General features: G+C 54.3%; 4 protein-coding genes across 5 annotated transcripts in view; 3 read left to right on the top strand and 1 right to left on the bottom strand.

Moving 5' to 3' along the window:
* Positions 1–6: 6 nt before the first annotated feature.
* Positions 7–1,591, top strand: CHCHD10 (coiled-coil-helix-coiled-coil-helix domain containing 10; the record flags this gene model as incomplete). The annotated part of the gene is made up of 3 exons (XM_019665389.1): positions 7–240; positions 1,119–1,266; positions 1,368–1,591. Coding segments are annotated over 3 exons (402 nt in total), but the record flags the coding sequence as incomplete, so codon positions are not given.
* On the bottom strand, positions 1,488–4,065 carry CUNH22orf15 (chromosome unknown C22orf15 homolog). The gene is made up of 6 exons (XM_019665388.1): positions 4,054–4,065; positions 3,880–3,934; positions 3,205–3,291; positions 2,979–3,113; positions 2,683–2,757; positions 1,488–2,091 (listed from the first exon to the last, which is right to left on the bottom strand). The coding sequence occupies exons 1-6, from the start codon at positions 4,057–4,059 to the stop codon at positions 2,012–2,014; spliced, it is 438 nt and encodes a 145-aa protein (XP_019520933.1). The 5' UTR covers positions 4,060–4,065; the 3' UTR covers positions 1,488–2,011.
* A 2,427-nt stretch (positions 4,066–6,492) lies between these two features.
* VPREB3 (V-set pre-B cell surrogate light chain 3) overlaps positions 6,493–11,641 on the top strand; it is an 8,125-nt gene continuing 2,976 nt past the window's right edge. Inside the window, exons 1-2 of one of the 2 annotated variants that reach the window (XM_019665458.1) lie at positions 6,493–6,576; positions 7,306–9,185. In XM_019665458.1, coding sequence (XP_019521003.1) covers positions 6,528–6,576; positions 7,306–7,622 — 366 coding nt within the window. In that variant the 5' untranslated portion in view covers positions 6,493–6,527 and the 3' untranslated portion in view covers positions 7,623–9,185. Of the gene's footprint in view, positions 6,577–7,269; positions 9,186–11,641 lie in introns of both variants that reach the window. The other variant, XM_019665457.1, reaches the window with a different exon arrangement.
* Positions 8,216–11,641, top strand: part of ZNF70 (zinc finger protein 70) — an 18,657-nt gene continuing 15,231 nt past the window's right edge. Inside the window, exons 1-2 of the mRNA XM_019665397.1 lie at positions 8,216–8,310; positions 8,936–9,185. Coding sequence (XP_019520942.1) covers positions 8,216–8,310; positions 8,936–9,185 — 345 coding nt within the window. The remainder of the gene's footprint in view (positions 8,311–8,935; positions 9,186–11,641) is intronic.

The raw sequence follows: 11,641 nt of genomic DNA, 5'->3' as shown, positions 1-11,641 counted from the left end.
GCGTCCCCTCTATCCCACAGCCGCACCGCTGCGCCTTCTGCCCACCCGCCCGCGCACCCCCCGCCCTCGGCCGCCGCCCCGGCCCCGGCTCCGTCGGGCCAACCAGGCCTGATGGCGCAGATGGCATCCACCGCCGCTGGGGTAGCCGTGGGCTCAGCTGTGGGACACGTCGTGGGCAGCGCCCTAACCGGAGCCTTCAGCGGGGGCAGCTCAGAGCCCGCCCAACCTGCTGTTCAGCAGGTGAGCAACGGGCTCCGGAGAAACTGAGGCTGACTTCTCTGAAGGCCAGAGCAGGGAGTCCAGCTAGAATGTCCAGCGAGTTGTGTCCAGGCATAGCCAGAGCTACCTCAGGCCCAGGACTTTGTCCAACTGGGGTCCTATTCCTCGCTCTGCTGTATTGGCCTCCTGTCACTCAGAGGCAGACTTTCCCAGACCCTCCCATGAGACTAACTGTCCTTAGACTCCTAGAGACAGATGCCTACCAGCCCTTTAGAGATGGGGAAACCCAGGCCCTTAGGGCTCAGAGACTGGCCCAAGGTCACCTAACCCTAGCAGAGGGGAGCGATGTTGAAATTCCTGTGCCTACTGCCTCCCCACTGCCGGGTCAGGCACTGTAGTCCCTGGGCCCAAGGGCAAAGGGTAGCTGGTTACTCCCTGCTGGGCTGGCACCCACTGGGCATCCCACCAGTCCTGAAACAAATACAGGCTTAGTGGCAGGATCAAGGGTCATGAGGGTCAGTGTGGCTGAGCCAGGAAGGTGCTATAACTTATGAGGGTGGGGCTCATACTCCAAGAGTACTAGCAGAGCATTGGGCTTTTCTAGATTCTCCTCCCACCCCTTCTACCTGCCCAATATGCCTATTATGGGGCAGCAGGGAAATTCTGACTACACCCAGCACTAGCATCAGCTGAGTGGCTTTCAGAGGGCTGTGGGTTCAACTTGTTTCACAGTTGGAGCAGCTGAGTCTGCTGGCCCTGGGTCACTCAGCCTGCTTGGGACCCTTAGGGCTCCCCCCGCCGGGTTGGAGTTGTGGGGAGGAGTAGGTGGCCCCCAACTTTGGAACACACTTCTGGGTACCAACCTCGAACTGGCCTTGCTGCCTCCTGTACCACCCCAGGCCCCCACCCGTGCTGCACCCCAGCCACTACAGATGGGACCCTGCTCCTATGAGATCAAGCAGTTCCTGGACTGCTCCACTACTCAGAGTGACCTGTCCCTGTGTGAGGGCTTCAGCGAGGCTTTGAAGCAATGCAAGTACAACCATGGTAAGCAAGTAGTCTCTGGCCTGGGTAGGGGGTGGGAGGGGTAGCCCCTCTTCCTATACCTGCGGGCTGATCACCAGCCTGTGCCACCCCTACCTCCACAGGTCTGAGCTCCCTGCCCTGAAGATACCAGGGCAGACTGGTGCAGACTGGAGCAGATTCGTGGGCCAGCCCTGCACTCACCTCCACCCCTTCACCGACAGCTGGACCATGACATTGACATCAGATTGTACCCATGTAACTGTGATTGGGAGTAAGGAGAGGGTTTCTCACCCCATAGATGACCTGAGCCACAAATGTGCAATTAAAAGGTTTATTTTAGACCCGAGCCTGCTGTGTGCCCTCTCACTGGCCTATCTGATGGAAGCACCCAGGTTGATGAGGTGGGGTGGGGTGGGGCTGGGGGTGGGGTGATTCACTTTAAGCTGGCCTCCTGGGTGAGAAGGGAGGAACCCTGTTGTAATCCAATAGCCTCTGGCAGTCAAAGCCGAGGTGAGGCATTAGCAGGTGACCTCATGGGCAGCTGACTCTGGGAGCTGGAATCCTGGTCATCTCCCCTCTCAGGGATGCCTGCCTCCTCCGCCTTTCTTATCTCTGTTTCTGGATCCCCTCTGTGCACCCACATCTTAGGGGCCTCCAGCAACCTCACATCCTGTCTGTGACCTTGCCGCACTTGCTAATACAACTTCTCAGTAATTCCAGATTCCGTAAGAGGAATGCTGCTGGGCTGCTGTCTGTTCGGGCATGATCACACAAGATAGAGGTCATGGCCAACCTCCGGGTCTGAGTCCAGCTCGGCCACTTGGCTGTGGTGCCCAGTCACGGGGCCTGCAGGAACAGAGAAGTAGATCCTTCAAACCCAGTGCAAACCCCGACATCACTCACACTGTGCTGCTGTTTTCATGGAGTTCATCCAGCAGTTCTTCACTGAGCACATACTGAAAGCCAGGCCGTGTCACATCTGGGCACTGAGGATGTTCCTGCCCTTGGGCACTTATACTCCAGTGAGGTGGTGGGGACATGTCTCTGGGTACGGTGCATTCTATCTTGTGGGTATATGTGTGTGTGTGATGGGGGTTGACATTGGGGGTCCACCTCTCAGTACACAGGTGTCTGTTTCCTGGGAAGGGGTCTCACTTCTGGGTGTGAGGGCCCCCCCAGGCATCCATGTCTCCTTATCTGGCTGCTGGCCCCAGCTAGCGGGTCCTGGACAGCAGGGAGCCCAGCCTTTGGGCCCTTGAATGAGGGCCTTGCTCCTGATGGCCACGCCAAGTGCCCAGGCGCCTCTTCCGGCTGTTGCCCATCAGGGGTAGGCCTGACAGCCAGCGCAGCTCCTCTGGAAGGCCCAGGAAGGCCTGCCTGTCGGGGCTGGGGAGAAGGTGCTCCCTTCCCACCCCAGGGTTCTATCATTACACTCACCTGCCAGCTCTGGACACCAGTCATCCAGGTTCTCCAATAGGGACTCATAGCGGGTAAAAGCCCCACCCTCCTCATCTGTGAAGGAACAAAGAATGATTCCTGACTGGCCTGGTGGTCCCCACCCCTACCTCCCATGCTGGACTTGTTTGCTGGCTCAGGCTGGGATCAAGACAGGGCATTGGATGGAAGGGTCAGGGCTAGGTCCTGGCCAAAGTCAGTGGGCTGGGCAAGGCCTTGGGTGTCCCCCTTCTTACATTCCAACATAACCACAGAGCGATGCCTTAGGCCCCACTTACTGATGATCTGCACGAGGACATAGGTCCCACGTTCCTGCAGCAGGGGGCTGCCTGTGGCGGGGTCCTGGGAAGCCTCCTGCAGGCCCTTCTCCAGGTTCACCAGGTGCCCGTCCTCAGCCAGGAGGGCAATGGTTGCTGGGAGGTCAGTGAGCGAGGCAGAGCAGGGCTGGTACCCCTGCCTGCAGCCCTGGGCCTTCCCTTCCTGTTACCCCCTCTACCCCCTCACCATCTGGGGGCACCTGCCCCTTCTTCCTCAGGTGGGCAGTGAGAATCACCAGACTGCACCAGGGGTTCACCAGCTCCCTGCAGCCAGCTGTAGGGGAGGGGCAGAGGTGAGCAAATGGGACCCTCCATTTCCCCCCAATCTGGGACCCTCTGCCTCTCCCATCATTTCCTAACCAGAGCAGGGAATAAAGCTATATGACTAGGACTGTATCCCCCCCACCACCCATCTCCTGAGATGTCAGTGACATGTACAACTCATGCCTCCTGCATGGGACAGCTTACCACACCAGCCCACCTCCCAAAACTAACTCCCTCCCACCAGGGAGTTGGGAATCTACAACTGTGGCTAGAGCTTCAGGTGCCTGAAGCACCCTGAAGCTTGAGGACCACTGACTGAATAGCCAAACGATTGTGCAGTTTAAAAACATGCTCCTTGGTGGCGTGGCAGGTACTCAGAGAGGAGCTCGTGTGAATTTCCCAGTACCCAGCTGGGCTTTCCCCTCTAGGGACTCACTCTGGGCACTGGCTCTGCCTCCTCACAGAGCTGCTTCCCCAAACCCCCCACCCCATGTGCATCCCCTTACCCACACTGCCTTCCCCCCTCCCATGCCAGAAGGAAGCAAGCTAAATGTATCCTTCTTCAACCCATCTTCTAGGGCACAAGGACCCCACTTACCTCCAAACAGCACTGTGATAAACATGGTTGCAGGGGAGAAGATACCCGGACGTCCCTACGAAGGAAAGAGCTAGAGCTGAGATTTCTTCTGGGCTGGGGCCCTGCCTGGAGATGTAATAGCGTGTGTGGGTGGCAGAGGTCCCTGCTTAGCAACCCTTGGGGCTGGGCTCTTACAGTCATCCAGCACCTTGGCCTCTTCTTCTTGCTTGCTGGATCAGAGCAGCCAGAGGAGACAGGTGAAGCTTCCAGCTTCCAAACTGGTCTCCATGGCAGTGGGAGCTGCTAAGACGCCCAGGCAGGAAATGCCTTCCTCCCAGTATCCCAGGAACAGGATCTGGGTAGGGAGTATGGACATTCCCCGAGGCAGGGCTATAGTGAGGGCTGGAGCCTCGGGGTCCAGGGATGTCCAGAGACCACATCCTCCCACCATTACAGACTGAGCTTCCAGCTGAAAGTAGGGGAGGTGCCTGGGGATGGGGCTTGCCCTGGCCAAAGCTTGGGATCCTCACCAACCTCACAGGCTCCCCACCAGCTCCAGGCTCCCTTCCCTGTGCTCACATTCTTTCCTCTCCCTCTGCCTTCTTCCTCACTCCCAGCTTCCTCTCTCTTCTGTGCTTGTTTCTTTTCTTTTTAAATCAAGTTTATTGAGGCAAAATTTACAGACAGGAAAATGCACCCTTTTCGTGTTTTTGAGTTTTCACATATGTCACATAACCACCACCACAGTTGGGATACAGAACATTTCCATCGCTTCCCAAAATCCCTTTATGCCCCTTTGTAGTCGACCCCGGGCCCTTGGCAACCACTACCCTTTCCAGAGTGTCCTATAAAGGGAATCATACAGTATGAATATGGTTTCTTTCACTCAGCATGATGCATTTGAGATTCACCCAATTTGTCCCATGTTTCACTAGTTTGTTCCTTTTTATCACTGAGGTGGGCCCCATGGTCTGGGTGTACCACAGTTTGTTGATCCATTCACCTACTGTCATTTTGGGTTGTTACCAGTTTTTGGTGATTATGAATAAAGCCAGTATAGACATTCATATATAGGTTTTTGTGTGACTGTAACTTTTCCTTTCTCTAGGATAAATACCACGAGAGGAATTTCTGGGTCATATGATGACAGTGTGTTTAACTTTATAAGAAACTGCCAATGTTTTCCAGCATGGCCACATCATTTTTCATTGTTCTTCTTTGTTTGGTTTGTGGCCAGGCCTCTTAGATTCATGGCTGTTTTCTCTTACCAGCTCTCCCTCTCGTTTGCCTGTCTCTCACCATCTTTCCCTGTCTCGTATTTGTCTCCTTCTCTCTCCCCCTCCTTTCTCTCCTCTCTGCCTCTCCCTGGTTTTCTATCTATCTCTATGTTCTCACATTAACCCTGCTTCTCTGCCTCTCATCTGTGCTCCAGCTTTCTTTGACTTTTTCTCTCCCTCTCATTTTCTATCTCTTTTCATCATGCCTCTTTCTTTCTCCCCTACCACCTCCTTTCTGGTTTTTTTCTCCAACTCTATCTCCTGCCTCTTCACCATGAACCCCCAGCAAACCCCTCCAGCCAAGGTACCAGGTGGGTATCTAGAACAGGCCCCAACCTTTGTCATCTCCCTTGTCCCCAAGGTTTTAGAAATGTCCCCTATCCCCAGTTCCCTTACCCACCCCATGATTAGGATGTTTGTCCTGTGGGGGGCGGGGAAGCAGACAGGAGGAGGCCTTGATCCTCCACCAGCTCACAGCCTCCAGCAACACACTCTGCCTCTGGATAGTGCTTCCACCTGTAAAAAGGGGGTAATGACACAACTTAGCAGGGTTGTGAGGATGAAATGCCATGACACTTTAAAGTGCTACATCCGTGTTCAGCAGTGGCAAGTGCTTAGAATCAGTACTGTGGAAACAGGCAGCATTTTCCAAACTTATTTAAACACAGGGCACTTTCTTCTAGGGACGTCACTGTATCTGGGGACCTGAGTGTTGCAGAACATAGCTCAGGAGTGGCTGCAGCCAGATTCTGGAGGACACGCAGCTCTGAGATGAATTAAACATTGCTGCACACTCAAGATGACGTCCATAATGTTGAGCCAAAGAAGCAGGAACAAAAGGGGACTCACTATCATTCCATTCATATTGGAAGTTCTGGAGCAGGCAAAACTGATCTAAGTGATAGAAGTCAGAATGATGGTTACCATTGAGGGTAAAGAGGGGCAGTGGGGTGAGGGAGACTTCTGGGGAGACGGAAATGCTCTAAATCTTGATCTGGGTAGAGATTGCAGGTGGTGTGTGTATGTGCGTGTGTGTGCGTGTGTGTGTGTGTGTATACATGTATATGTTTTATATATAAAAGCATCGAGCCATATACTTAAGATTTGTGTACTTTAATATCTGTGAGTTATACCTCTATAAAAAAGCAGCCCCCTGCTATAATATATATGTGGATTTCTGGCTCCTATTCTCAGAAGGCCCTGTGGGGCCAGGACTCTCACATTTGGGAAGATGGGGCCTGGCAGTTGGGTCCTAGCCACTGCCAACCCTCCCCCAGTCAATGGGCTGATTTGCATGTCCTGTCGTGGTTCAGTGACCTCCTCTGCCTATACCCTGAAGCACCTGAAGCATGCCCAACAGAACAGCTCCCAGCGGCCTCCCTCCCTCTGGCCATGGCTTGCTGGCGTCTGGCCCTCCTTCTGACTGGGGCCCTCCTGGCAGGTGAGCCCTCCCTGATCCTGGCTTGCCTAGGGGTGGGGTGGGAGAGTGCACTAGCTCCAGAAGGCCCCTGCAAGGAAGCAAATTGATGTGAGCAGTGGGAGGGTTCTGGAAGGGGCATTGAGGTGGAGAGGAGAACTGGCTACCGGTGCTCTGCTCTAGACCTGGGGCAAGTCACTCCTCTCTGTGGGCCTCAGTTTCTCTATTTCTGAATGACCACATACCTAGGGTCCCTTTGAACTTTGACTCTTTAGGGTCTTAGAAGGGATTGGAGCTGGTTTTTTACACGGGAACCTGGTGTGGGCTGGTCCCCATCTCATACGGCCTCAGAAACATCCTAACCCCAAGAAGATCCCCAGCATCCAGTTGCTTGAGGCTGAGCTGATGGGTGGTGTAGACTAACCAGGAAGCTATGGTTAGTCTATGGTGAGGGTTTGGAAGAGCCAGTGTGACCAAGGGGATAGGGGTCTTCATGGCAAGGGTGGGAATGGGCAACAGAAGGACCCAGAAGCCACCAGTCCCACCCTCTGAACTCTAGGCCCTCAACTGAACATAGATCCTTGGGAACATGGCACTAATAGGGACCTAGGAATTGCCAACTCTGTGCCCCACCCAGTGCCAACCCCATGGCACCAGGCCATGAGTCCTTTAGAACACAAGTCTTCTGGGGAGACTGACCAAGCTTTCATAGGACAGGGGCCCAGGCCAGGCCTGAGCGGGTCTGTCTCTCAGCCCCACAGCCAGCCCTGACCCAGCCAGATGCACTGCTGGTCTTCCCAGGCCAAGTAGCTCAACTCTCCTGCATGCTCAGCCCTCGCCATGCCACCATTGGGAAATACGGTGTGTCTTGGTACCAGCAGCGAGCAGGCAGCGCCCCCCGCTATCTCTTCTACTACCGCTCAGAGGAGGACCACCACCGGCCCCCAGACATTCCTGACCGCTTCTCGGCAGCCAACGATGAAGTCCACAATGCCTGTATCCTGACCATCAGCCCTGTGCAGCCTGAGGATGACGCAGATTATTACTGCTCTGTGGGCTACACATCCTAGGGGTGGGGTGTGGGTTGAGTGTCTCCTACCTGCCTCCCATTTCTGTCCCTGACCTTAGTCCCCTCTCTAACATTCTGAGCCTTGATTTTCCTCCTTTAGTAAAATCAGTTAATAACATTCACCATGTCAACGATAACTATTCTGAGGTCTAAGAGATCCCTGCTGAGAATGTGACTCTGGTTGGTCTGGGAGGGTGGGGGAGTAGGAATTCTGGGGACTGGTGCAGAAAAGGAAGCACCTGAGACCCTTGGGGTGGGACCCAGCCTCTCCACTGGCTCCCAGGGAGCTCAGACTGGTGGTCTGGTTTTTCTGTGACCCAAGGAGCTGGAGGGAGATAAAAAAGGAGCCAGCCCTTGCCGCTCCCAGGTCTGCATGGCTGGTTGTGGTCCAATGCTCACTTGGTGATGACAGGGTGCCCATGGAGCCCAGGCTGCTAGCTAGAGGAGGGACAGAAGCTGGCCATTCCTTGATGGAGCAGGGAGGCAGGTGTGACTGCGTGTGTGTGTGTGTGTGTGTGTGTGTGTGTGTGTGTGGTGGGGGCATTCAGAGGCATATTAGGGCCAGGACGGAGGGTGCTGAAGGCAGATGGGCAGATGGCAGGGGCAGAGTGGGCAGCATCACCCCTCAGTGTCTTCTACTGGTCTGTGAGAGGGCTGTGGTCCCCCGAGGGAGGCTCTCCTACAGGCAGGTGGGCCCAGCAGGGAACATTGGGGAGAGGGGCAAGTCTTGGCATCAGAAGCAAAGCTGAGCTTAGCATCTGGGAGTAGAGTGGGGATTTCAAGAACACACTCCTCTTCCCTCCCGATTCTCCTAAAAGGAGTCTCATGCCTGGAGGTCATCCCTCAAATGCACTGAGTGAGGGGTCTCCAGTGTCCAGAGAGGGTCCAGCCTACATTCGCAGACATCTCGTGGGCCCCCTCATAGGCCCTTTCTCTCATCCGTCCCTGTTGGGGAGGAGAGGGCAGGCAGAACCAGGAAGGGAGTGTGGATGCTAAAAGAACCCGTGGGCCTGTGCGGGGTGACAGGCTCCGCTCTGGGATCCCCTTCTCCTTCTCCTGAAGACCTCAGACGCTCCATCGGCCCCTGGCTTGTTCCCGCCCCAGAGCAATTGCAGCGGCAACTGGGCATCCAGCCAGCGGCTCTAGGCCGGCCTACCCGTCCCGGCCTCAGTTTCCTCCCCTGCACTCTCGCCAACGCCTGCCCAGCTCTGTTTGCCCCTCAGTCCCTTTGTCCCCTTTGGGGACAGCCCGAATCCACTGCGTCGACTGGAAAAACGCTCCTGATCCATGTCTTTGACCCCCTGAGCCCGGCAGCCACACGCGGCGGCCGACTGCACCGCAGGACCACCGAGACGCCGGGACCTCCACGCAGCCTAGAGCGGTCCCGGAAGTGCCCGCGGGCGGGGGCGGGGCTCCGGGCGTTCGGGCCGCCGCGGGCTCCGCGTCAGCACCAGTCGCGGAGGGAGGCCGCGTCGGCCGCGGGTTGGAGCAGCTCAGGTGCGGCCCCGCCCCGCCCGCCCGCGGCCCCGCCCCGTCCCAGGTGAGCGGCTCCGCCCCGGACCAGGTGAGTGGCTCCGCTTCAGTCAAGTTGTCCACCTGTCCCTCCGGTGGCCCTGGGTGCGGACGTCCTTATCGGTGGGAAGCATGTTGGGGCACCGGCGTCGCCGCCCGGGAGGCGTGTGCGGGTCCGCGGCTGCTCGCAGGCCTCCAGCCAGGAAACCCTGACCGGACGGAGAGTCCGCCCGGTGTTCAGGCCCTGTGAGGGTTCCCTGGAGGATGGGGTGACAGATGCAGGAGGAGCCGGGGAAGGCCCCGAGAGAGGTGGGAATCATGGGGTTCCAGACCTTTGGATTTTCGATCCAAAAACGTTTAAAATATTGTGGGGGACAGATAAAGGATTGCCAACTTTTTAAACAAAGTGGAGACTTCAGCGTGTAGGTCGTACGCAGTGGGAATGGAAAAACCCCCAAGGAGGGAACCTTGGAAACACCAGGATTTAACAGGTGAGTGGAGGAAGAGTCCCAAACCACTGATACCAAGACGGAGGGGTGCGAGGGCATGAAAATTGGGGGAAAAGCCTTTCAGAAACCAAGGGAATAAAGCAGGGCATGGCAATGGGGGTGATTTGTTCAGCAAGCTGAAAACCTTGGGGTGTCCAGGTAGGCAAGGTGAATTTAGTAAAGGAGTGGGCCCACATTGTTACATCTTCCAGTTTTTCAAGAGAAAGCCAGAACCCTACTGAATTTTCCATATTGGCAGCTAAGTCAAACAAAAAGGAAAAGCCCAACTCTTTGGAGAGCCAGACAAAACGAGTCTGTGGCAGGATCCCCAGGCTGCCAATTTGCAACCTCTGAAATGAAGGGTTTTGAGAAGGAGGTATTGGTGAACGGTGCCAGAAGGGGTGGGGAATGAGGACTGAGAAGAGAGGGGTTGGCAGTAAGGAGGTCATTGGATGCTGCAGCTGAGTGTTGAAGTCCCAGCTGAAATTGGAAACTTGAAGTCTGTCTTGGTGTCATACACAGTCGTATGATTTTCCTTGGCAACATTTAACATTTTGGGAGGAATTGGCAGAAAAGGAATTAGCTGCTGGTTGCAACAGGGCAGAAAGTGAGAAACGTGATACTGGTCAGAGAGTTAATTGAAGTGACATGTATGGTTAGACCGACTGTAGATAGAGAGGGTCTAAGCTAGGCAAGGAAGGGGTGCAACTAGAAGAGGAGAATGGGGTGAAAATGGGGGGATGTTAGGTTGATGAGGTTGAGTGAGAAAACTGAAAGGATTGAAGGCTATGGTTGCTGAAGAGGAAGGTAAAAATTGTTGAAGTGAGCAAAGAAGTTTTGAGAGTACATGTTTGTTTGTTTGTGTTCCACATCTGGTCTTTCTACTGGCTGAAAATTCATTTTAAAATATTCCATTCATTAAGAAATGAGTTCCATCATGACTATTCTGATTAATATGTTTTCTGAGACAGTTACTCTCTCAGCTTCAGGGTAAAGATAATAGTACATTTGTATGGAGTTGTGAGGATTAAATGAGATATGCTTGTAAAAGGTCTAGTAGTGCCTAGCACAGAGTAGATAATCAATAAATATAAGCTGTTGTTATCATTAGTGTGGTACCTGAGGAGTTTCCTTTTAGCTTGCACCTAAGTTTCTGAGTGGGGTCTTGAGGGGCTCCCTCAGGAGCCTCCACAGTGGGATGGAGTGCTGAATGGGGTGTTCTAGCCTCTTTCCTTGTTCTTACAAAAATACCCTCCTTCAACTGGTGCAGCCATGCTTTTTTTTCTGTTTTATTTATTTATATCTCCCAGAGAAGAATTTTTTTGAATGAAGAGCTCAAGTTTGACAATCAGCTCTAGCACAAGACCAAATGGTTTTTCCTCCATTCAATCATGTATTAATTCAACAAATGTATGTGTAGAGATTGTCCTGTTGTGCTGGGGGCTGGGGGTTCCAAAACGAAGGAGCACATACTTGCCCTTTGGGAGCTTGCAGGCAGTGGTGGGGAAGAGTCCTGTCAATTGATGTTTGCCATCCAGGGTGGAGACTGCTGTGAGGGATGTGTGCACTGAGCTCTGTGGGACACTGAGGGGGCATGCCTGAGATCTTCAGTCCGAGGGGGCAGAGAAGAGGGGACATTTGGACTGAGTCTGGAAGGATGTGCCAGTGGCAGTCTGAGAAGGGGGAGGGACCTTGGAGGAGGAGAAAAACTGCAGTGTAAATGGGTTTTTGAGCTGGAAGGCTAGGGGTGTGTGGAAGGAGAGGCAGGAGATGAGGCTGGAAGGGCCATATGTGAAGGGGCTTATGAAGGAGTTGGGCTGTCACAAGATCCTAAGAAGAGAAATGTGTTTTGGATATTAGACACTGGTGTCAATTTAGAGAACGGACCAGAGGGAAGAATAGAAGCTGGAGGTAGGTAGCCAGTTGGGAGGTACTAAAATAGTCTTTGGGGGGCCGGCCGAGTGGCTCAGTTGATTAAGAGTGTGAGCTCTGAGCAACAGGGTCGCCGGTTCGATTCTCA

Source organism: Hipposideros armiger, unplaced genomic scaffold (assembly GCF_001890085.2).
Source record: "Hipposideros armiger isolate ML-2016 unplaced genomic scaffold, ASM189008v1 scaffold_443, whole genome shotgun sequence".
NCBI lineage: Eukaryota > Metazoa > Chordata > Mammalia > Chiroptera > Hipposideridae > Hipposideros > Hipposideros armiger.
This window is presented reverse-complemented; position numbering and strand designations above follow the sequence as displayed.